Source organism: Astyanax mexicanus, chromosome 5 (genome assembly GCF_023375975.1).
Source record: "Astyanax mexicanus isolate ESR-SI-001 chromosome 5, AstMex3_surface, whole genome shotgun sequence".
Taxonomy (NCBI): Eukaryota; Metazoa; Chordata; class Actinopteri; order Characiformes; family Acestrorhamphidae; genus Astyanax; species Astyanax mexicanus.
The window spans coordinates 55,810,052-55,830,775 of record NC_064412.1 but is presented as its reverse complement, the minus strand read 5'-3'; the positions used below and the strand labels follow the sequence as shown (position 1 = coordinate 55,830,775).

The window sequence follows — 20,724 nt, the reverse complement described above, 5'->3', positions numbered from 1 at the left end:
AAACGGGGCCTCAGATTTTCTGCTTTTAAAACTTTAAGATGGTAAATGTAATTCTATGTAATTTCATAAAGATGGATCCCTGCTCACCTGTGGGGACAGCCCTGGCAGATTTTCTGGTCTGCAAAGGAGCCACCCAAGACTCTGCTGAGCATGCTGGGATGACCGAGCGCCTTCAGAGCCTCGTCCAGACTGTCCACCAAAGAGTTAAAAAACTCCAGGGCGTCGTGCTGCTCCCTCAGATTGACCGGCTCACCCCATAACCTGCAAAACAAGATTATAAAAGAAGTTCTGAGTCAACAAATGAACCAAATTAACCAAATACTAAATAAATAATAATAATAAAACACATTAGTACTACAAAAGTCACAGGCAAATTATAAAAAGAAACTATAATTATAATAATTTCTTTACCTGAACTGTTTCCAGAAGCCTCGAGGTACGTAATACTGCAGCCTGGATGCAGCGAGGTGGCCGAAGATGACCTGCAGGTGGCGCAGCACTCCAATATTGTACTCCTTGCGGTCCTCAGCCTTATTGAGAGAGGGCTTGTCATCAAACTGGTGGTGAAAACTGAACACTTCATCCCTGGAGTCCACATTACTCTGCAGCACAATAATAAGTAATGTTTGGACAAGAGGTGTGGAAGCCCTAGGTTTTAATTTGGGACTCAGCATGCAGGAAAGCTGCTTGCTTCTACTACTACGGCCAATTAAAATTGGTTTAATTTATTGATTTATAATTTTGTCCACCCAACATTGTCTCTATGATGTCTACCAGGCTGCTAAGATCTAACTAACTAAAATATAACAAAAATAATAAAAACAACATGTGGTGTTTTTTACCTCATTATCCTGCTTCTCATCTCCAGACATGTCATCGTCCACATCACTGCCAGTGCCCTCTATGGCCAGAATGCCGTTTCGGATGGGAGGGATCATGTACAGCTGCTGAATCACTGAGTTCATATAGCATGTGGCTCCTGCGTTCTTCAGACCCACAAATCCTTTAATGGGTCGTGGCCCCACAGGTGGGAGGTATTCCCATTCTGTCAGTGCCTCACAGCCTGAAGAAGAGACGTTAAGGAGGTTTTATTTTACCTAATTATGCATATAAATAGGGATGAATGACAATGAATTTATATAGAATCTTATGTATAGTGTAATAAAAAAATAAGAGATTGCTTAAAAATAATGAGTTTCTTTGGTTTTATCAAATTGGAAACCTCTGGAATATAATCAAGAGGAAGACGGATGATCAGAAGCCATCAAACCACCAAACTGAACTGCATGAATTTTTTGCACCAAAAGCAGTGTGTAAGACTGGTGGAGGAGAACATGATGCCAAGATGCATGAAAAAAACTGAGATTTAAAACCAACCAGGGTTATTCCACCAAATATTGATTTCTGAATTCTTAAAACTTTATGAATATGAACTTGTTTTCTTTGCATTATTTGAGGTCTGAAAGCTCTGCATATTTTTTTGTTATTTCAGTCATTTCTCATTTTCTGTAAATAAATGCTCTAAAATGACAATATTTTTATTTGGAATCTAGTGCAGCGCCCCTATGCGTCGCACAGGCTGCATACCCCCATTTTGCGCCACTGCTTACCTATATAGTACATATCTGTCAGCGTGTCGACAATCTGCTTCAGGTTTCGAACACATCCAACAGCAAGTGCTACAAGCAGTTCAAAACCAGCGTTAATGGTAGCAGGACTACTGCACACTGGGATTGCCTGTTCAGCAGGAAACTCGCCAGTCTTCATATACTGCAGATAAACATTAGATGCTGGAAAGATGAAATCATCTATCAGCTCCTGCAGACAGAACAAAGGAAAAGAAGAGAGGAAATTACTATAAGATCACAAAAAAGACATAGAAAAAAGACACAACACACTAGTGAACATCAGAATATCAGTCAAAACTGCACAGGTGGGTTTTACAATGAAATATATAATTTAGAATGGCTGGAGAATGAGCCCAAACATCATATGTACATATGCACCTTTATAAGGTTTGCTCCACCCTTCTCACAGCCAATGCAGAACTTCTTCTCAGGTGTCTGGAAGGCCAACAGCTCCTTTGTGACCCCCAGGTGACCTTCCAGTATGGTCTCTTCCACACCAGTCTCTCCGGTTCTCTTTACTTCATCCTGAAATTAAGTTAAATACCAGCCAATAAGAAAACACAGGAAACACAGCTCCGTACAATCACAGCCACCTAGTAAAAATACATTACTTAAAAATATTTATCTGTGCAACAAATGTGTATCGACTTGAAGAAAGACTTTAGTAACATGCATTTACACTTTGTCGCCAAATGTGCAGCAATTATTACAGGTGTTTTGGTTGTTCTGGGTGGAGTTTTATTTGTTAAATTGGTCTTGGAAGCATGTATGCATTTACATATGTAATATAAGTCTTAAATATATTCCAGATTACCTTCTGTATGTGTTTTAAAAAAGTGTTGTGGTTTCGTTTTTACACAGCTTGGCCTTATCCAGACATAATCCTGACACTTAAAACAGATAAAACTAACCAAGTGTAAAGAACCAACAAATAAATACAGTAAAAAGTAACACAAAAGGGGTAAAAATGCCTAGTTTTAAGAAACTGAGAAGATATGTGAAAATGATTTGATGACGCATGTGTGCTAATATTAATACTATTGCAATGCTGAGAAAATTTACTTAGTGCCCAAAGATATTGCTTTTTAATTCCAATTTTACAGATGTTTTAATATTTTACACAAAACTTTGCACATTACCTGTACTAAAGCTTCAGAGTTTAAGAGTTAATGCAGGGGTATACAGTATAATACAAACAAACTAGATGAACTTGCCCTGATTCTCTTCAGCCAGTCGATCTCATTGTTGAGCAGGACCTCGGCATTGGGCAGGTTAATGTTGCTGTTGTATGCATAGTTGAGCAAGTGCCTTAAGAGGGTGAAGTAATCCCCAGCATGCTTTGCTCTCTCTTTTGCAGTGCTCTGTAGGGAAAAAACAGTGAGGTCTCAGTCAAGGACATTAATAGGCACTCTAAACTGCAAAAAAAAATATTAAGCATGCACACACACACCTACATACCACAGAAAACACACTTACACACACTGTTAACACTCAGAATTAGCCAATACTGATCTGATCTTTGTCTTTACATAAAATAGCTAATGACTGCGTGTACTCACTCCCAGAACAGTGAAGAGCAGAGTGATGAAGAAGAGAAGAGGTCGGTGGCCCATGCAACAGCGTGTGGCCATGAGGAAAAACTGCTCCTGAGCCATCTGACGTACTGACCTGCAAAATACAGGGTGTATAATATAAAACACACCACACATTTAACAATCACTGAGACTGTTAACACACCGGCCCTCTGCATTAGACTAGCTGTATCGGTTTAAAACTGAATTTTTACATGGCTTAGCCTCATCCAGATTTAATCCTGATACTAATCCTGACAGACACATGAACTGAACTGACCAGGTATAAATATCATTTAATAACTCAATGAATCATTATACAGTACTACAGTAACAGTGTATTGAGTAAAAAGGATAAAATTATATACTTCTACAGTGCTTATCTTGTATACTTCATAAAGAGCACTAATATCAAAGAACATAAATTCTGACGAAACATCACATAATTGAAGTATTGACCAAAAAAAAGCATACTATTGCATTACTATTGTGTAAAAAAACAAATCAGTAGTGCTGGGCGCTAAACAACATACTGAGTTACCATAACGGTTTATGTTTTTATCCAAATAAAATAATAAGAAAAAACAGACGAAAGGTGCAGAATCGTTTATTTGAGACAAAAGTGATAAAACTCCCTAAAATGATGGATTCAAGGTCAGACTTGAATGCAGAAGTGGAAATATTTCAATATACAGATCAGTAAAGCTCTTTTTAATTCAGTAATACTGTAGCTTGAAGGATAATATTAATGCACACTTAAATGTGGAATATTATATTTGTTAACTGAAGAACTAAGGGACTTGCCTGAAAAACGGATAAACAGCCATGGCTGTAATATAACTTTTATATAATTGTAATGCATTTTAATGCATTTAATATATACAAATAAATAAATAAATAATAGTAATAAAATTGCAGTGATCTAAAATGTGAAACCCCTAAAATCTTAATCTTGTATACATTTGGTCATACCGCCCAGCACTACCCATCAGTAGAAAAAAATAAATGAAAAATACATATAGTCTTAAATAGTATTTACACTTAGCAAGTAATACATAATGTTGTGTGACCAAGTATTTGACACATATGTGCCTATGATACCGACTTGCTCTGACAGTGCAGGAGTAGGTCGATGATGAAGGTCTGCCAGGCCTTTTCCTTGCTGAGTGTGTCTAAGGCTGTAGGGATGAGTGCGAAACACAGCGTCATGGCCTCCAGAGCCTCACAGCACACCTGCTCGTCCTCCGCATCCGGCTCATTACCTGCATTAGTCTGAAATAAAAAAACAAAAAAACAAAAAAAAAAAACACCACACTACTGTTCAGTGGCCTTCTGTCTGAATATCTGTATTAATTATTATTATTATTATTATTATTATTATTATCAAGAAAGTGTCAAGAAAGAAGCTGTGCTTTATACCTTCTCATAGATCTTGCTGATCTCCTCATTGGAGCTGAAGACCAGCTGAACGCTTCCACAGCCTGACGCCCAGACAATCTTCTGCACCGCCCGAATCACACAGATGTCTGGGATGTACTTCGAAGCCTGGAAGAAATTCTGAGATTTGTGCAACAATATGGAAATTTGAAATGTGAAACTGTTGCACTGTAAAATAATTCCTTTAACATCTAGGGCTCGAGAGTACAGTACAGTGTCTGTATAAAAGCTCAGGTACCTCATCAGAGATCTGCTGGGCCAGTCGGATCGCTACGTTGCGCAGCATGCACTCTGAGGCAGGGTTGGGAATATTCTGCAGAGCGTTCTGCAGCACCAGGGCTTGATCGTGCGTCGCCTGATTTATCTGAAGGACACATTATTAGATTAACATTTAAGTGCCTTTTTTTGATATTACATTTTTTATTAAAACAAGAGCACATCAGTGTGATTTACAGGTGATGCAGGGTTGGTTCCCTCCACCACAGGTTGGCATGCCTCTGCCACAGCTTTAACGTGCCCAAAGCCAATAGCAGTGAGCAGGAGCTTAGCAATCTTCAGGGCGTTAAGGTAGGCTCCACGACGCGTCTCCATGTCAGCATTGGGCAGAAAGTTGTTCCTCGTGAGCATGCCCAGCACCAGCGGGAGACCTCCGCTCTTCAGAAAGTTGTACTGGAAGTCACTGGCGTCTTCACCCAGAGTACCACTGGCTGGCATCAGAAGGGCATATACCACCTGAGATGGGAACAAAATAAAAAGTGAAAAAAAAGGGTTCTTTAAGCAAAAAACTAAAGAAATCCATAAGTGGGCAGATACTTTTTCACGGCACTGTAAAGAAATAAAAAATCTCAATGAATATCAAGATATCATCGTATCCAGGATCATACCTCAGTGAGGTAGAGCACTTGTGAAGGTGAGGGGCCGAAAAAGCGCGAGTCTAACGTGGGGCTAAGGCTGTTCTCTCCCAGCTTAGCATGGTCCAGGCAGATGGCTCGCAGATTCTCCACTGTAGTGTTATCTAGAGACAAAAAAACAAGATAAGATTTTTCAGTAAAGTGGCTTATTTAACACTATTTTAACTTTTTTTATTTGTAACATTGCTTTAACAAAGTATAGCCGGCAGACAAGTGGATAAAAAACCTGGAGGTATGAGCTTCATGAGCACTCTGGCTCCATCCCGCAGCAGAGGCATGTTCAAGGTGCAGCCCAAATCAGCAACCTGCCACAGGAAGGAGATATACCGCAAATGCAGAGACATGATCTGAGGGAGAAAGAGAGGAGTATTGCAGTGAGTCACTTTCATAAAGTCTGTTACCTTAGTCATCAATTAAATAACTCAGGACACAAACAGTCAATTAAATCGCTAATAAAATAGTTGCCAATTAGTTTGTGAAAGTGCCCTAAGGGTCGATTGAGCAGGTGTAAAGACAGTAAATCTCAGTCTGGCCCCAAATGAACTTGTGAGCGGTTCGCTTGTGGTGAGAACGTGATCAGTTCTCAATCCGACTTAGCTATCGAATATGCTTCCTTTTATTTAAGCTAAACTACTGATAAGTATAATTTACAGTCTAATTCATATATATTAGACAGATAATGCTAATTACCACAGCTATGAACAAATGTTGTCTCTGCTGCTCTATGCTGTTTACGTTTAGGGTACTTCTGCACTGCTTGTCCTGTTAAAACACTGAGTTTTAAAGCACAGCAGCAAATGTTCAGTGTTCTGTGTTAAAGCAGCTTCACACTGCAGAGATATACACGCTGGAACACAGAATCTTCTCACTATATGAACTTTCTTGCTCCCGCGCCAGACATCTCTGACCAATCAGAGGAGACGATGTGCTTGTGTGATTTATTGGTGCGCATTTTGGTGTGTTTAGGTTTATGCCTGTGTGAAACTAAACCAAACAGAAGGAGAAAAGCTCCAAGTATACAAACTCATCAACTGATCCAGACCATAAACTGCACTACAAGTGTGAAAACTGCCTTAGTTTTTGTTAATTTCAGAAGTTTAGACCATCTGTTACTTATATTAATAATATTAATCATTATAATAATACATGTGTTACAAGTAATATTAAAATTCCAGCTCACCACTCCTGGCAGACAGCTCTCCACCTCAGGGTTGGGTCCATCACTGTAGTGGTTGCCATGGTTGCCAGGTGAGCCCGTAGATGAATCAGAAGAGCTGTCAGGACTAGAAGGCATGTTGGAGCTTACCTGGGTCAGTTTTGCTGTTATCAGCTGCAGGGAGGAAGCGAGCAAAAAATCAGTTTTACATGAAATTGCTCATATCACATATTGCACACTAATACAATACAGATTGTTCTACTGCGCTCACAGTTTTGTCTTTAAGGTTAAGCTGTCCAATTAGCTTCCGGTCGTCAGCTGGGTCCACGATCTCTCCTCCAATGAAAAGCTCGATTTTGGTGTGTGTGCTGTTGGCTTTAATTCTGTTGAGGATGCAGCGGCGCACAGAGCCAATGGTGTCGTTAGTGTGAGACCAGATGTCCAGGTCGTCCACCTGCCGGCCCTGGTTAGGAAACCGCACCACCAGGGTAATGTGCTTCCCACGGAACGCCCTGAGTGACAGCAGGAAAAATGAGGTTACAGGCAACACTGCAAAAAAAAATCCACTGGCAAAAACTAGACAAATATATATAAATTGAGATGTATATGCTTATATTAAGCAAAATAATTGGGTAATGAGGTAAGCTAATGTTTCCATTGCAAGATTTCTTAAAATAAGCATTTGCAAATTCTCAAAATGAGCAAAGAAGACTTAAATCAAGCAAAAATCTTTGATTTTGTGGCCTTAATTTGGACACAAAGACCAGAATAACTTGACTGATGATTTTTTGTGCTCATTTTTATACTGATTTGATTTAAGGGACAATTATTCCAAAATAATCGTACACTTATACAATGTTTAGCACAATAAAAAAAATAATAAAAGAAAATAATAAGATTTTGCCTTGAAATTAGAAAAATTTTACTTGCTAAGATTATTATAAGCTTATTTTTTATTACAGTGAATCAGACATATTTAACAACAGAAGGACCAAGCTCACCTGGACATAGGAAGAATAGTCCTCTCCTCGTGATAGTCACTGTCACACTCATTGATGTATTCTTTCAGCACAGTCAGCACTCTAACCATACGAATGGCCTCCTGCCGAGCACAGTTTATGCTGTCCTTGTCCCCATCCAACACACAAAGCGTGTCATACGAGGCCTTCAGGCGGTCGAAACAGGACTGGATGAAGTCTTCATGGATCTCCACCTGTGAGTGATGGAGGGCAGCATTAATAAACAGTTTTTTATTAAATCAACAAATAATGTGGAGGTTAAAGGAGCTGGGAATTCACCTGATTCACTTGTAGTTTTGGTCCAAGGTTGGTGTAAATCTCTTTCAGCAAGTCTATTGCACGACTGGCAATGTCATCGCTGCCTTGAATCACAACCTGTGCAAACACAACACACAAATAAAACACATTAAAAAACACCTTTTTAAATGAGCTGGATGCTAATCTACACTGATTTCTGATGTCCTGAAAACTGTTGATTTGGGTGAGTAAAGAGCTTTTTTTTGTTTATTTACAGTAAGCTTAGAATTACAGTATTTTGCCTAAGAGTAAGCGTTATCTGTGGTTAGCGCTAGTAAATGCCACCCGATATAAGGCACACTGTCGAATTTCAGGAAGATTAAAGGATTTTAAGCGCACCTTATAGTTCCAAGTTTGTTATTTGTCAGTTTGTTATCAAGTATATCCAGTTAATATCCAGTAAATTATATGAATTGGGTGTGATGCAGCCTGGGTCCTTTGGAGCATGGTTGAAAACCACTCTATTGAAATTTTGAGAGAGTTTATAATTTTGCGAAAGAAAAAGAAATGTCATTGGGCAGCCAGAGTCATTTCTTATGACGACAGTAAGGGGATAAATTTATTGTTGATTTACAAACAGGGACCCCTAAGCTAGAGTAGAGTGAAAAATTCTAAATCCCCCCACAAATACATATTTCTGTTTAAATGTGCATCGTGTGACAAAATTCACAAAGAAATAAAAGAACAAAAACAAAAAAAAACTACTCACTCTCCAGAGGTAGTCGAGGCCGATAAGCTCCAGATCATCCATCATATATGCCCTCCGCTTCGCCACAAGCTTGCCCTCCCTGCAGTTCACGGCTTTGAAGAAGCGTTCAAAGCACTTCATCCCGTTCTCGGTCAGCAGCGAGGGGTCCAGCTGCAGCACATTGTTCTCAAAGAAGTCCTTGTTGATGTCTGGGTCAAGATCAGGCTCATCACCCATTAGTTTAGAGTACCATTTGAAACAGGCCTCTCTGTCACAGAGGAAGACCGCGTTCTCAGCCAGGCACTTCCAAATCTGCTTAGCCTGCGGAGCACACAGCCACAGCTGCCCATCCTTCAGCAGAAACCTACACACACACACACACACACACACACAGAGAACAAGGAATAAAAAACAACAATACAGTTACAATAAAGGTTATAATGAGTTTTAAAATGTGTCAGAAAGGTACAAATGTGTTCAGATTCATTACTCTGTAGGTATTCATTCATTTTTAAATGTCTAGTTGTGGTCTCTATTATGAATTAATGCCATGTGAGCTGTGTTTTGTGAAAAAAAAAAAAGTGTTCCGGTGTTTCTGTGTAACTCTGCTTTAATTCACTGTATTAGTGGTCTCAGAAGAAAGACAGGATTTCGGCTCTTGTTCATAAATATACAAACATGCAAACATATCGCCCCACAGTCAATTTTACAGCTCTAAAAGTCTATAAAAAAGACAAAATATTATCAGAGATCAGAAGTTATAAAGATACAGCACTGAGTGCTAGGTAAAGTTAACCCCTAAACTTTGCTTAATGTCAGAGCAGCCCCGTGGCTTTCCACCTCCCCCCATTTCTGCCTTTAAGAATGTGGTACACACCAACATGCTCAGTGGACAGAGCGTGTAACTGTTCTACCAGGTGGTCCATTAAAGACTAAGCAAGAACTTTTGTAGGCAGAATCATGTTTAGCTCATAATCACACATATCATCATATTAGTCGAGTGAACTTCCCCTTTCGATAAAAAAAAAAAAAACCCTATATACGTATCAGCCCTTCATCAGTGATTCTGTGTAAGCAGCAGAGGTGTGGAAATGGCTATATCTGACCTCAGGAAGTTGAGCCTCTCCTGAACTTCCTGTACATGGCTGTAGCGGCTGCCCACCCGCACCGTCTGAGGATCGAAGCCTGTGTGATCTGTTCAACACATTTATAAAAATAATTATTTACTAATAACTAATACATTTTTAATAATAAAACATGATTCTGTTTGGAGTGCTCAGAAATACCTTTAGAGAACTGTCTCATATTCTCCATGTAAGCAGACAGGTTCTCTGCCACCAGTGTTACCAGAGCATGGTTGTGCTGCAGCTGGTTGATCAGGTCGTGACGGTAGAACACATGTGGACTCCGCTGCGTCTGACTGTGGGAGCAGACACAAACATGCAGAACATTACTGTGCAGAACACAACACAGCAGAATACTCAGGATGCACTAAGGGCGTTTTCACACCTGCAGTTCATTTCTCTGGTCTAAATTTTTTGAAAAGTTTGTTATTTTGGAGTGTTTCCTCCTTGGTTTGGTTTGTTTTCACACAGGCAAAAACCTAAACGCACTAAAATGCGTCCTAACGAACCACGCAAGCACATTCTCATTTCCGATTGGTCAGAGCAGAGGCAGTTTTTTAGACAGGTACTAAGTCTAGTCTTGGACTACACAGCATTTTAAATGAGAATTTTCCCAATATAATTTTAGGATTAGTGGGCAGGGAACTCATGTTACTCATGAATATTCATGAGATGCAAATGTCCCAACTCTGATTGTCTAACAGCACTGTGACGCTCCCTCCACGGCTATATGGTGGCTGATCGCAAGTCAAGTCGGTCTGGGGGCTCATTTATTTTGTCTGTGTTTTTTTATTGGCAAAAGTAGGCAAAAGGGGGATATGTAAGAGAATAAAACTGAACAAACCTACGCAAACAACTCCAAGAATTCATTTCTGTGTAATCATTTCTCCCTACACCCAAACACACTGTGGCTCATCTGGTGGAAGTGATGACTCACCTGAGGTTCTGAGGGGCTTCTCCAAACAGACTGCATATCTCTCTGATCTGCTTCAGAGCTGGAATCACCCACTTATCATTGGTTCGTAGTTCCTCAATGAAGCGGTCAATCCACTGGATCTTCTGTGTGTCACGGTCCTATAGAGATAAAAATTAGGAGGGGTTAGTCACTGATACAAACCTGTGCTACAGGGTTTAAACATCTGACCATTTACGAGAAAATAATTTTACTCACTCGCTTCCTCTTTCTAAGGTAGCTTGAATAAACTAATTCTCCATCACAATTAATCCCAGATTTTTGTATTAGCATAAAAATTTGATTAAATGAAATAACTAGGCTTTTTTATTTTCCAAATGAACAGAAGCAGTGTCAAAGAGCCTATTTAATAGCAGGATTCAATATGGAGCATTACAGACACTTTAAAAGTAAAAATAGTCATGCAGTGATCATTTCCAACTTTCCTGTTCTAATGAAAAAAACAGACCTCAGACACTGAACTAAACATCGTAGCTGATTAACTAAAGCTATTCCTTTAATGGTGGACAAGTGAGAGTTTCACTAGACTCACCTGAGAGCAGCTGTAGTCCAGGATCTTGATGTGGGCACTCAGGGCCTGATCCATGATATCAACAGGAACATCATCACTGTGCGCCAAGTTCCACAGCAGGTTGAGCACCTTGTGAGCCATCACTCCATCCTTATCATCCTCTGCCAGCCTGCGGATCAGCTCCAGCAGCTTTTCCCTCTGCTTCTTACTTGCGTTCGTCCAGCTCGCCTGCAAATAAAGAGAACAGGACATAAAGGAACTGATAGTTTTTAGGTACAGCACAATCCGGTGTGATAGATCACAGTATAAACCAATAGGGAGTTGGAATGGTATATGTTTATATTTCTGTAATCATCCAATCACAATCAGATTCACTCTATCTGGATGGAGAGATTTATCTGGATAGGGGTTTTATTGAACGATGAGAAGCCGGAATAAAAACAAGCTGAAATGAAATAGGAGTAACGAGGCTATTTTTATTACAATGTAAGGAGTAGAAAGTTCAGATAAGTGTGTGAAAATGTAAAATAAATACTCCAGTATATATAATCAATATAAAAGTATAAATAATCAATATTTCTACTTAAGTAAGGTAAGTATTTGTACTTCCTTACTTGACGCCTCTGGATGACATAATGTAAATATCTTTATTTTAAGTCAGAATAGTGCCATGTAATATTGTAATTATTATTCATATTTATTTATGACCCTTATTGATGTAGATATGCCTTGAAATATTATATTAAAAATGAAAATAAGGTACGGTATTACAAGGCATATCCATGTCAAATACAATGAGATGCACAGGTGGGACATTAAATATATATAGTTAGTCCAAAAGTCCAAATAAAAATTTATATTGATATATATATTAGATTCACAGAGACTCCCAAGCTTTTAAAAAAAAAATTCTTCCAAACAAATATAATAATGTTTGCACCATTATCAGTGTATTGTACCTTGAAGCAATCAAATAGATGGTCCAGCTGCTCAGGAGAGAAGTCCCAGGCCAGCTTGGCCAGCAGGTCATGAACATTCTTCACAATGGCTTCATGCTTACCAGCCTAAAACAGTGGATACAACAGAAAAAAGAAAAAATAGAAATAAAACTTGTCATATTTGTTCATTATTCTCCTTAATGCAGTAATTCAGTGTCAATTCACTGCAGCTGTAGCACCTGTGCAGCCCAGATGTTGTCCAGGTCCTGTAAAGTCAGGGCTTTTTCTTTAATGACGAAGCGCAGGATCTTCTCCAGCTTCTCCACATACTGAGGCTGGTGCAGACTGTCCCTCAGCACAATCGAGAGAATGTTATTCTGCTGAATCCATTCCTAAATAACAAAAATTAGAGAAGCAGAAAGAGATTCTATAGCATAAAATATACACCATTAATATTAATTAGCTGTAATGAACTGAGAGACATTCAGAGGTTCGCTTTAAAGCTTGTTACACCATTATTATTTATTTAAGAATAATTTATTAAGTTTCAATAAACCATCAGATCTTACCGCCATCCGTTCAGCAGTGAGCCACTCCTCCTCCTCCGGGTTGCCATGGCGATGGGTGTAATAGGAAACACTGGAGATCACCTTGTTCACCTCATTTAGTGCGTTCATTTTTCCATTAAAAGAGGAAATTTGCAATAACCTGTGAAAAGGGAATGGGTAATTACTTTTTGTACGTCCTTAATGAACGCATAGAAATGAATAAATCACAAATTATTTTCAGCCCACAGTCTTTCAGTCTTCAGGAAAGATACACACCAATTTAAACAACTTTTTATGTTTTAAATCAGACAGCATAGCTCACCTGAGGATCATTTTTAACCTAAAGATTTCTAAATTCTTGACCGTTTCTTCTTGGCCTGGTACTCTGGATGCCAGATTCTTCAGCGACTTGATGATCATGGACAGGGCATCGTTCTTGGCTTCATTCTTGGCCTCCTTCTTAAGTTCTTCATCTGTGAGGTTCTCCAGAAACTGTGGAACCATCTCGATCACCGGCAAGAAGAACTTTTTCACTGTGTGTAACGTCAAGAACTCGTAACACTGCCCAAAAGGCCTGCAGATAAAAAAAAAGAACAATTATAGTATTGTAATAAATGATATAAAAAAACATATTCTATGTTCTCTTGACAGTAGAATAAGTTACAAACCTATATAAAAAAGAAAGAGAGAGAAAGAGAGAGAGAAAGAGATACTTAAGAGACTTACTTGATAAGAGCTGCGATAATCTGCACATTAAGAGCTTGGCCACTCATGAAACGATCGTGTAAAATCTGGAACCCATTCTGTGTGCCAAATTTATTTATGAGGTCCACCAGCCAGCCCTGAGCACAACATACAGAGATACACAAATATTGTAAAAAATCATAAGACTGAACAATAGGGTAAAAGATTTACTTAAAATACAAGCAGTACCCTTTACTTTCAGTATAATCCAACAGTAAATCTATAATTAGGTCATGAGGAAGTCTCAAAATAAGATGTTAACCACAGATACCTTAGGTGAGCGAGGGTCTGGCGGACGTGCGAAGAGCTCATCGTCGGCGAGCTGGGCACCGGCAGGCACGCTCTCGGACGGCCGGGTCCCGTTGTAGATGTGAAACTTGCAGTGAGGGTTGGTTGCCATGGCCAACAACTCAAGCAGAGGAAACCAGTCCTGAGACAGCTTGACCACACAGAGCTCCACCAGCCGGTGTGTGTTATTGATGATGCACCTCTGCAGAACAGAAAATCAACAGTCCATCATAAATAATGACCAGAATAATGGACAGAAACTATATTTGGGAGGATGCTGGTTCAAATCCCGATCATGCAGCTCGACATCAGCTGCCAGAGCCCTGAGAGCGCACAATTCTTGGCTTTGCTCTTACTCAGTACTTACATGAATCTCAAACTTCCAGCCGCTCACCGCCTCATCTGTCAGTATTTTTGTGAACGAGATTGTCAGACCATCTCGGAAAAATCTTTGACACGCCTCACACTTCACGTCAAGCCCTGCAGGGACACACAAACAAACATGGGATACATTTATCCTACAGAACCAATGATTAAATGATCATTACATGAATACTGAATACTAGGAGGTGTGCAATATTGCCCTATAAATATCTCACAATACTTCAGGATACAAAATTCAGACAAAAACTCAGTTTAAGAAAGAAAGAAAATAAATAAATTAAAAATACACCACTGAAACAAAATGATAGGCCTGTTACGATAACAATGGTTTGTGAATGATATTTCGTCCTAGAAATGATTGCAATAAACCATATTATTGTCATTTAAAGACAATTTTACTGTCACTTACACAATGATAATATAAATGCATAACAAAGGATTCATTGCCTTTTAAAGACTAAACATTTTAATTAATTGTAGCATGGGAAATATACATTTTTCTTCACCTACTGCAGTCCACACTGTATGTTTGGAGTCTCAGTTATTGTTATGTATGCGAACATAGACACATTAGACAATATCAAAATGACCCAAATATTATTGAGGTCATCTCCATTTATAATAGGATAAGTTGATTACAATTTATAATCAATTAGACATATACATTAGTTTTACCTTTTTTACTAAGATCTATAGCAGCTTCAAGTAAAACTTCCAGCTCCCCCTTTGGCAAGACTGGAACGACCCAGCGAGGTCTGAGAAAAGGAAACATGAACACACCATGATCAGGAGAAATTACACTGCAGGACAAAAATATAAGAAAGAAGGTCAATGTTTAAATCTAACCTTTAACTAATAGTGTACATACATAGATACAAACATACATATACTGAGTGAATCCTCTGTATCCTCTGTAAATCAATGGGTGTTTAATAATTTAAATAATCATTGGCCTATATAGGCCATTTCTGGATCTCAGACATTTTCACCAATTTTTCCCCAACTGTCAAAGAATTTAATAATAGTCTCCACATCTCCAGGAGGCACTGAAGCCCTGTTATCCATAAGTAACAATATTTTACAATGATCACAGACCTGTTGATCATGTCATCCAGCTTGGCCAGGTCTGTGTGGGGGAAGGCTGGCTCCTCCTCTTCCTGTGCTTGTGGAGCATCAGCCTGCCCCTGCTCCTCTGGTGGACTCACCGGAGACGTTTCATTAGAGGAGTTGGGAGAAGGCGCCTACGCAAAAATAACACACAAAAACAGGAGAGTGTAAGACGAAGGAAGAGGCAAGGCCATTAGTGAACATCAGAAAAAAAGGTCGCGTTTAATATTATATACTCATAAAAATGTCATAAGTATAGAAAGATAACAAGGCCCAATCCAATTTTACCCAATCCCACTTAGCCCTACAGCTCAGTTTAAAGGTAGGGTGTCTCAATTCTTTTTAAACTGAGATTTTTCAGAGGGACACTCAAAACAGAGAGCTACGAAAATCACTGACAAGATAACACTGACACAAGCCACCAAAGAAACACACAAATTTGAGTATTTTCCTTGTTATAAAATTACAATAAATCACTATATTACCATAGTTTCAAGTGTAGTTTCATTATGGCCATTATTCTACCTTAAATAATGGAAATAAATGGATTTAAAATGGAACGGAAAAATGAAATAAAAGCTAATGAAAGCTAATTTCAGCTCCCCATCAAACAGGAATTAAGGAATGCCCAATCATAATTAATTGCTGCAGTACCTGCCCCCGTTCTGAATACACACAATAAAGTCTTAAAGTTATCTAGTCTAGTTATCCAGCAACAGTTAGGTTGCTGAACTTTGGCGCTTCACTGCTATAGCTATATCTTTATCGGGTGCTTGAAGGGTTTCTCAATTCTTAGGGTGAGGATTTTACCTCTTCCCTTTTTAACTTTGTTCCAAGTGGAACGGTTACACTAAAAAACAAGGGGTAGGGTACAAAAGAGAAATGGGATTGAGCCCAGAGTTTACTGAGGGCCTTAATGAAAGCATAGGCCTGCTAGCATTAGCTCTACTTCCCAAGACGATTTATTAATTTCTCTGGAACCAATTAGGATTTAACATCTCAGACTTTTTAGCTTAGAAGGCCTCATAAGCCACTATAGCCTATGCAGTACAGTTCACTAACATGAGTGATTTTTTTATTTTATTTTAAATGCTTATAAACATCACCAATCATTTTACACAATTATATTGGCCACGACCACAGCAGTATACCTGGTTTGGGGGGAGTATGGTTTGGCTCTGTGTGCTGTCCGGAGCCTGGCTCTGGCCCTGCTGGTCGCTGCTCCCCACGGGGGAGCCCCGGGTGGTGGCCGTCATGCTCGACACAGGGCAAATCTTTGCAATCTTGTCAGCTTAAGTGGCAGGAGCCAGGTGGGAAATCACTGCCTGGAGGGCAGCAAGGTGGAACCGGAGGGTGACTGAGCAGGAGAGCAGCACCGGAGGCTTAGGCTGAGTTGCAGTGACCATTGCATAACCTGCAAAAGACAAGCAGAGACGTAGGTTACACCAGGTGACACTCGGCAAAGGCAGTCATAGACACATACCTATTTAATTAATTGGAAAGGAATGCATGGGTTAAGTATAAGTGCTACTCCAAATTGCTTCCATGTCACATGAACACACATGCAGTAGTATATAATTTTAAGGGAACAGAACATGAACACACACACAGTGGGAACGGAAGTGTAAAAGTAATGGTTTCAAAACTACTTAGTAAGTATAAAAGTAAAAGTAATGTAAGGGGAAAAAATAAAGCCACTAAGAACAAAAGCTTAGGCCCACAGAGTCCTATAGTGTTAATGTTGACAATATAATTTGGGAAGCACTAGGCTGTTCCCTGTTTCAGCTGCATATATGCTCACTGTAAATGAATGTATTTTAGTAGAATGTAAATATATTAAATAATCTCATTTTGACTGGAGTTTGTCTGGAATTCTCTTGAGTCTCTGCACGGATCATCTTCATACTAGACTACTTATGCCTGCTATGTTCTTGCTGGAGTGTGTGGGGGTTATATTGATATGGGATAGGGGTTTTATTTAACGATGAAAAGGAGTAAGAAGGCTAGTGATATGCTGATTGGTTTTAAATAATGTTACGCCCAAAACACAACCATGATAAATTGAGAGAATTAGTACATGACTTTGTGCGTGTCAAGCCGCACACCGTGTACTTTTCCCGACATTATGACAGCAAAGACACACTGACGCACACTAAATCAAGCTTCACAATTTTCGGTTTCGCCTATAGATTGCTAAAATAGGGCCCTAAGTATTTAAAGTCCTGCTTGGCATGCTAAAGTTGTGCTGAATTGCTCTTGTATCAGTCAGAGGAGCGAGATAACGCAACCCGAAATGAAAAGGACAGTCCTGGCCTGCCTACAGGCCTACTGCTCCTTCTGAAACGAGATCTCTGCGTTCAGAACCAGCTGCTTTCGTCCATCCTCAAAAACTGTGCCATAGGCGTGGATTATGAAACAGAAATATGGTTCAAACTCTCAGTGAGCACTTAAATTACAAAACGGTTGGGGGAAAAAAAAGTTCATGTAAGTTCACTGTACTAAAAGACATTATTTCCATACAGGCGTAATCCATCTGGATGCCGAGCAGCTGTTTCTCTAATCTGCTAACTCACTTACCACAGTGTTAAAATGACATGCTCTAACACACACAGAGAGATCCTCTCTCCACTGCTGCTCTCGCTGTGCAGGAGCGGTATTCTGTTGTCACCCTACACAGCACATCGCTATTTATAGACAGCCGAGCAGCTCCACTGATCTGTGTCACTGGTGCGTTTATACTGAGCACTTCAAATATAATAGAAATACAAAAACACCCTCACATCAGGGAAATTTACACTCCTGAAATGGAGTAGTTGAGTAATACACAGAATAAAAAAGGAAGCCATCGTTCAGCCTCAGTGTTTCCATTCAAACCCAGACCGGCTGACATCTTGCTGGGGGAACGATGGGCTTGGATCGGGATGACGTCAATATGAAATATAAACCTTTTCCCTCAGACTTTCTACATAAGATTAGGGCTGCAACGATAATAAAGATTATATGAATTTGTCAACTCCAACCTTAAGTGTCAACTAATCATTCATTCAAGTGCTGGGAACAGAAAATAGTGTTCTCACTCCAAAAACCCACCAAAAATGCCCAAACATAACATATTACATATTTACTCACTCAGAACATTGCATATCTAAATTTATTTTGCTAATTTAAAAAGGTGTTTAAGTCTGTAACGAGGCTAGTGACACGCTGATAGTTTTTTTTTTTCTTCACATTACGAGAATTAGCAAACGTCTTTTGACCATTTCAAGCTGTACACGGTGTACTTTTCCCGATGTTATGATAGCAAAGACACACTGACAAACACTAAATCAAGCTTTACGATTGTCGATTTGTCTATAGATCCATAAAATAGGGCCCTAAGTATTAAGTCCCATATTCAGCTGATTTGTTAGTTTTAGAAAGATAGAGAACACTATGAGCAGTAACTGTACCCACAGGAAGCAGAGATGGAGTTAATGGAATAATCACTGACTAATCGAATAATCAGAAAAATAATAATCAGATCAGATGACTAACAAAATTAATCATTAGTTGCAGCCCTACATAAGATCCAGCTTAAGTCACAAACAAGACAACTAACATCTTCTCCTACACAGAAAGATCAATAAACTCTAATAATGTAGCTTGATAAAATACAGATTAAGAAAAATAAAACACGCGATTATAATAAACATACGAATAGAATGCATTCACTGATACCAGATCATTATTTATCATTTCAGTTCTGATATCACAGATGGCAGGAATTCCATTCAATCACATTTCTGTGCAGTAAGAGTGCATATCAATCTCAAGAGGTTCTAAATGAAACTATGACCATGTTTACTAGGGCTGGATGATATTGTTAAAAAAATAATTAAATATATGTGTGATTCTCAATTATGATTATGATTTTTAGTTTTTACATAACTTTTTTTATTTGGGAACAAACAGCACCATTTAAAGTGATGGTCAATCTTTAACACAACTTGACGATAAATATTTACAGCTGGGATAAAGCCATATTAATATATAATTGATTTTTGAGGTGGTGTTTGCAAGCCAATTTTACATGCAGTCATAGATTTCTAAAAACAAGATTCGCCAGTCTATGAAGACAAGAAAAACAATTATTTACAATTATTATTGAAAAAAAAAAAAATTATGTAACTTCTAGTGATATGCTACTGAGCATACCCACTATATGTTTAACTGTTTGTGGACAAACTTTTCTTAAACACACTCACACACACACACACACACACACACACACACACACACACACACACACACACACACACACACACACACACACACACACACACACACACACACACACACACACACACACACACACACACACACACACACACACACAGCTTGTCTAGTCCTTGAAGAGACTGTCTGGAGCAAATAACCATAAACCTATTGGCACCATACCTAATGCCAGTTGTTCCTTGATTTGAAAAGAAACTATAAATCAGCAGGTGTCCCAATACTTTTGCCATAATAATACAGTGTACTTGCAGACTCAAGCCTAAAGCCAAATTAACAGAAAAACTAGAGTGAATTAAAACAGCAAATTAGAAAGCGAGCGCTATGATCTAGGCCTAGGTGTAAACAGAACTGAGAGCAGTTCACATTTCACCCTCGTTCCAAATAAGATTTTCAGTCGAACTCTTGACTGGTCATCTCAAACCACACGCTCTGCCAAGGACAGCTGCTCTGAACGTGTGTCTTACTGTCAGATCCGGCTGCACCCACAACACCAACTGAAGAAAACACGACAGCAATGGAAAGACAATTTGGAGTTTTAGTGTTAGCCTACTTAGGCCTGTCACAATAAGAAAACGATTTTATTGTTATTTTAACGCCACTTAAATGCCACTGATAAAATGATTTTAGTATAGCAGAACAAAGCATTCATACCCTTTTATATGCAACAAATTTGTAATTAATAATAGTTTGGAAAATACATGTATATATATATAAATATATGTGAACAAACATACAAGTAAATACAACAGACCAGATCACCAATATTGAGATAGTGTAATTATCGTGACAGGCCTAAGTGTTAAGTCTATTACAACTAGTTTCAGCATCTACCTATAACACAATATGTTGTTCCAGAAATAACAGACAGATTTTATGAATATGATCATGTGTTTTTTTTTTTTTTTTTTACTGAAACAATCACAAAACATTGCAGAAAACTTGGAGATATTAAATATTAACACTTGTATCATAATACTTTTTGCAGACACTATATAAATGACTGAATATTTTGGATGAACCAAAAACATTCAGATTCTACGGCTGATTATATCGAGATGTCTTAAATGGGATGTTTCAAGTTAATTTTCTGTCTGTTTCAGGAAGTGAAAAAGAACAACATCCTGT

The 20,724-nt window shown here is 38.8% G+C and overlaps 1 protein-coding gene across 3 annotated transcripts in view; it reads right to left on the bottom strand.

Moving 5' to 3' along the window:
* Nucleotides 1-20,724, bottom strand: part of LOC103045332 (probable ubiquitin carboxyl-terminal hydrolase FAF-X) — a 34,757-nt gene that overhangs the window by 10,513 nt on the left and 3,520 nt on the right. Inside the window, exons 2-33 of one of the 3 annotated variants that reach the window (XM_022675351.2) lie at nucleotides 16,476-16,738; nucleotides 15,313-15,458; nucleotides 14,893-14,972; nucleotides 14,201-14,313; nucleotides 13,817-14,035; nucleotides 13,528-13,643; nucleotides 13,124-13,375; nucleotides 12,823-12,961; nucleotides 12,493-12,645; nucleotides 12,275-12,379; nucleotides 11,337-11,543; nucleotides 10,769-10,905; nucleotides 9,994-10,127; nucleotides 9,814-9,901; nucleotides 8,729-9,071; nucleotides 8,002-8,097; nucleotides 7,705-7,916; nucleotides 6,975-7,215; nucleotides 6,728-6,877; nucleotides 5,774-5,894; nucleotides 5,521-5,651; nucleotides 5,090-5,368; nucleotides 4,875-5,000; nucleotides 4,619-4,756; nucleotides 4,305-4,471; nucleotides 3,188-3,296; nucleotides 2,843-2,989; nucleotides 2,007-2,153; nucleotides 1,611-1,818; nucleotides 843-1,063; nucleotides 412-602; nucleotides 88-261 (exon numbers count right to left, since the gene is read on the bottom strand). In XM_022675351.2, the coding sequence (XP_022531072.1) occupies nucleotides 88-261; nucleotides 412-602; nucleotides 843-1,063; nucleotides 1,611-1,818; nucleotides 2,007-2,153; nucleotides 2,843-2,989; nucleotides 3,188-3,296; nucleotides 4,305-4,471; nucleotides 4,619-4,756; nucleotides 4,875-5,000; nucleotides 5,090-5,368; nucleotides 5,521-5,651; nucleotides 5,774-5,894; nucleotides 6,728-6,877; nucleotides 6,975-7,215; nucleotides 7,705-7,916; nucleotides 8,002-8,097; nucleotides 8,729-9,071; nucleotides 9,814-9,901; nucleotides 9,994-10,127; nucleotides 10,769-10,905; nucleotides 11,337-11,543; nucleotides 12,275-12,379; nucleotides 12,493-12,645; nucleotides 12,823-12,961; nucleotides 13,124-13,375; nucleotides 13,528-13,643; nucleotides 13,817-14,035; nucleotides 14,201-14,313; nucleotides 14,893-14,972; nucleotides 15,313-15,458; nucleotides 16,476-16,580 (5,195 nt within the window). In that variant the 5' untranslated portion in view covers nucleotides 16,581-16,738. The remainder of the gene's footprint in view (nucleotides 1-87; nucleotides 262-411; nucleotides 603-842; nucleotides 1,064-1,610; nucleotides 1,819-2,006; nucleotides 2,154-2,842; nucleotides 2,990-3,187; nucleotides 3,297-4,304; nucleotides 4,472-4,618; nucleotides 4,757-4,874; nucleotides 5,001-5,089; nucleotides 5,369-5,520; nucleotides 5,652-5,773; nucleotides 5,895-6,727; nucleotides 6,878-6,974; nucleotides 7,216-7,704; nucleotides 7,917-8,001; nucleotides 8,098-8,728; nucleotides 9,072-9,813; nucleotides 9,902-9,993; nucleotides 10,128-10,768; nucleotides 10,906-11,336; nucleotides 11,544-12,274; nucleotides 12,380-12,492; nucleotides 12,646-12,822; nucleotides 12,962-13,123; nucleotides 13,376-13,527; nucleotides 13,644-13,816; nucleotides 14,036-14,200; nucleotides 14,314-14,892; nucleotides 14,973-15,312; nucleotides 15,459-16,475; nucleotides 16,739-20,724) is intronic. The other 2 variants (XM_022675352.2, XM_022675353.2) reach the window with 2 other exon arrangements.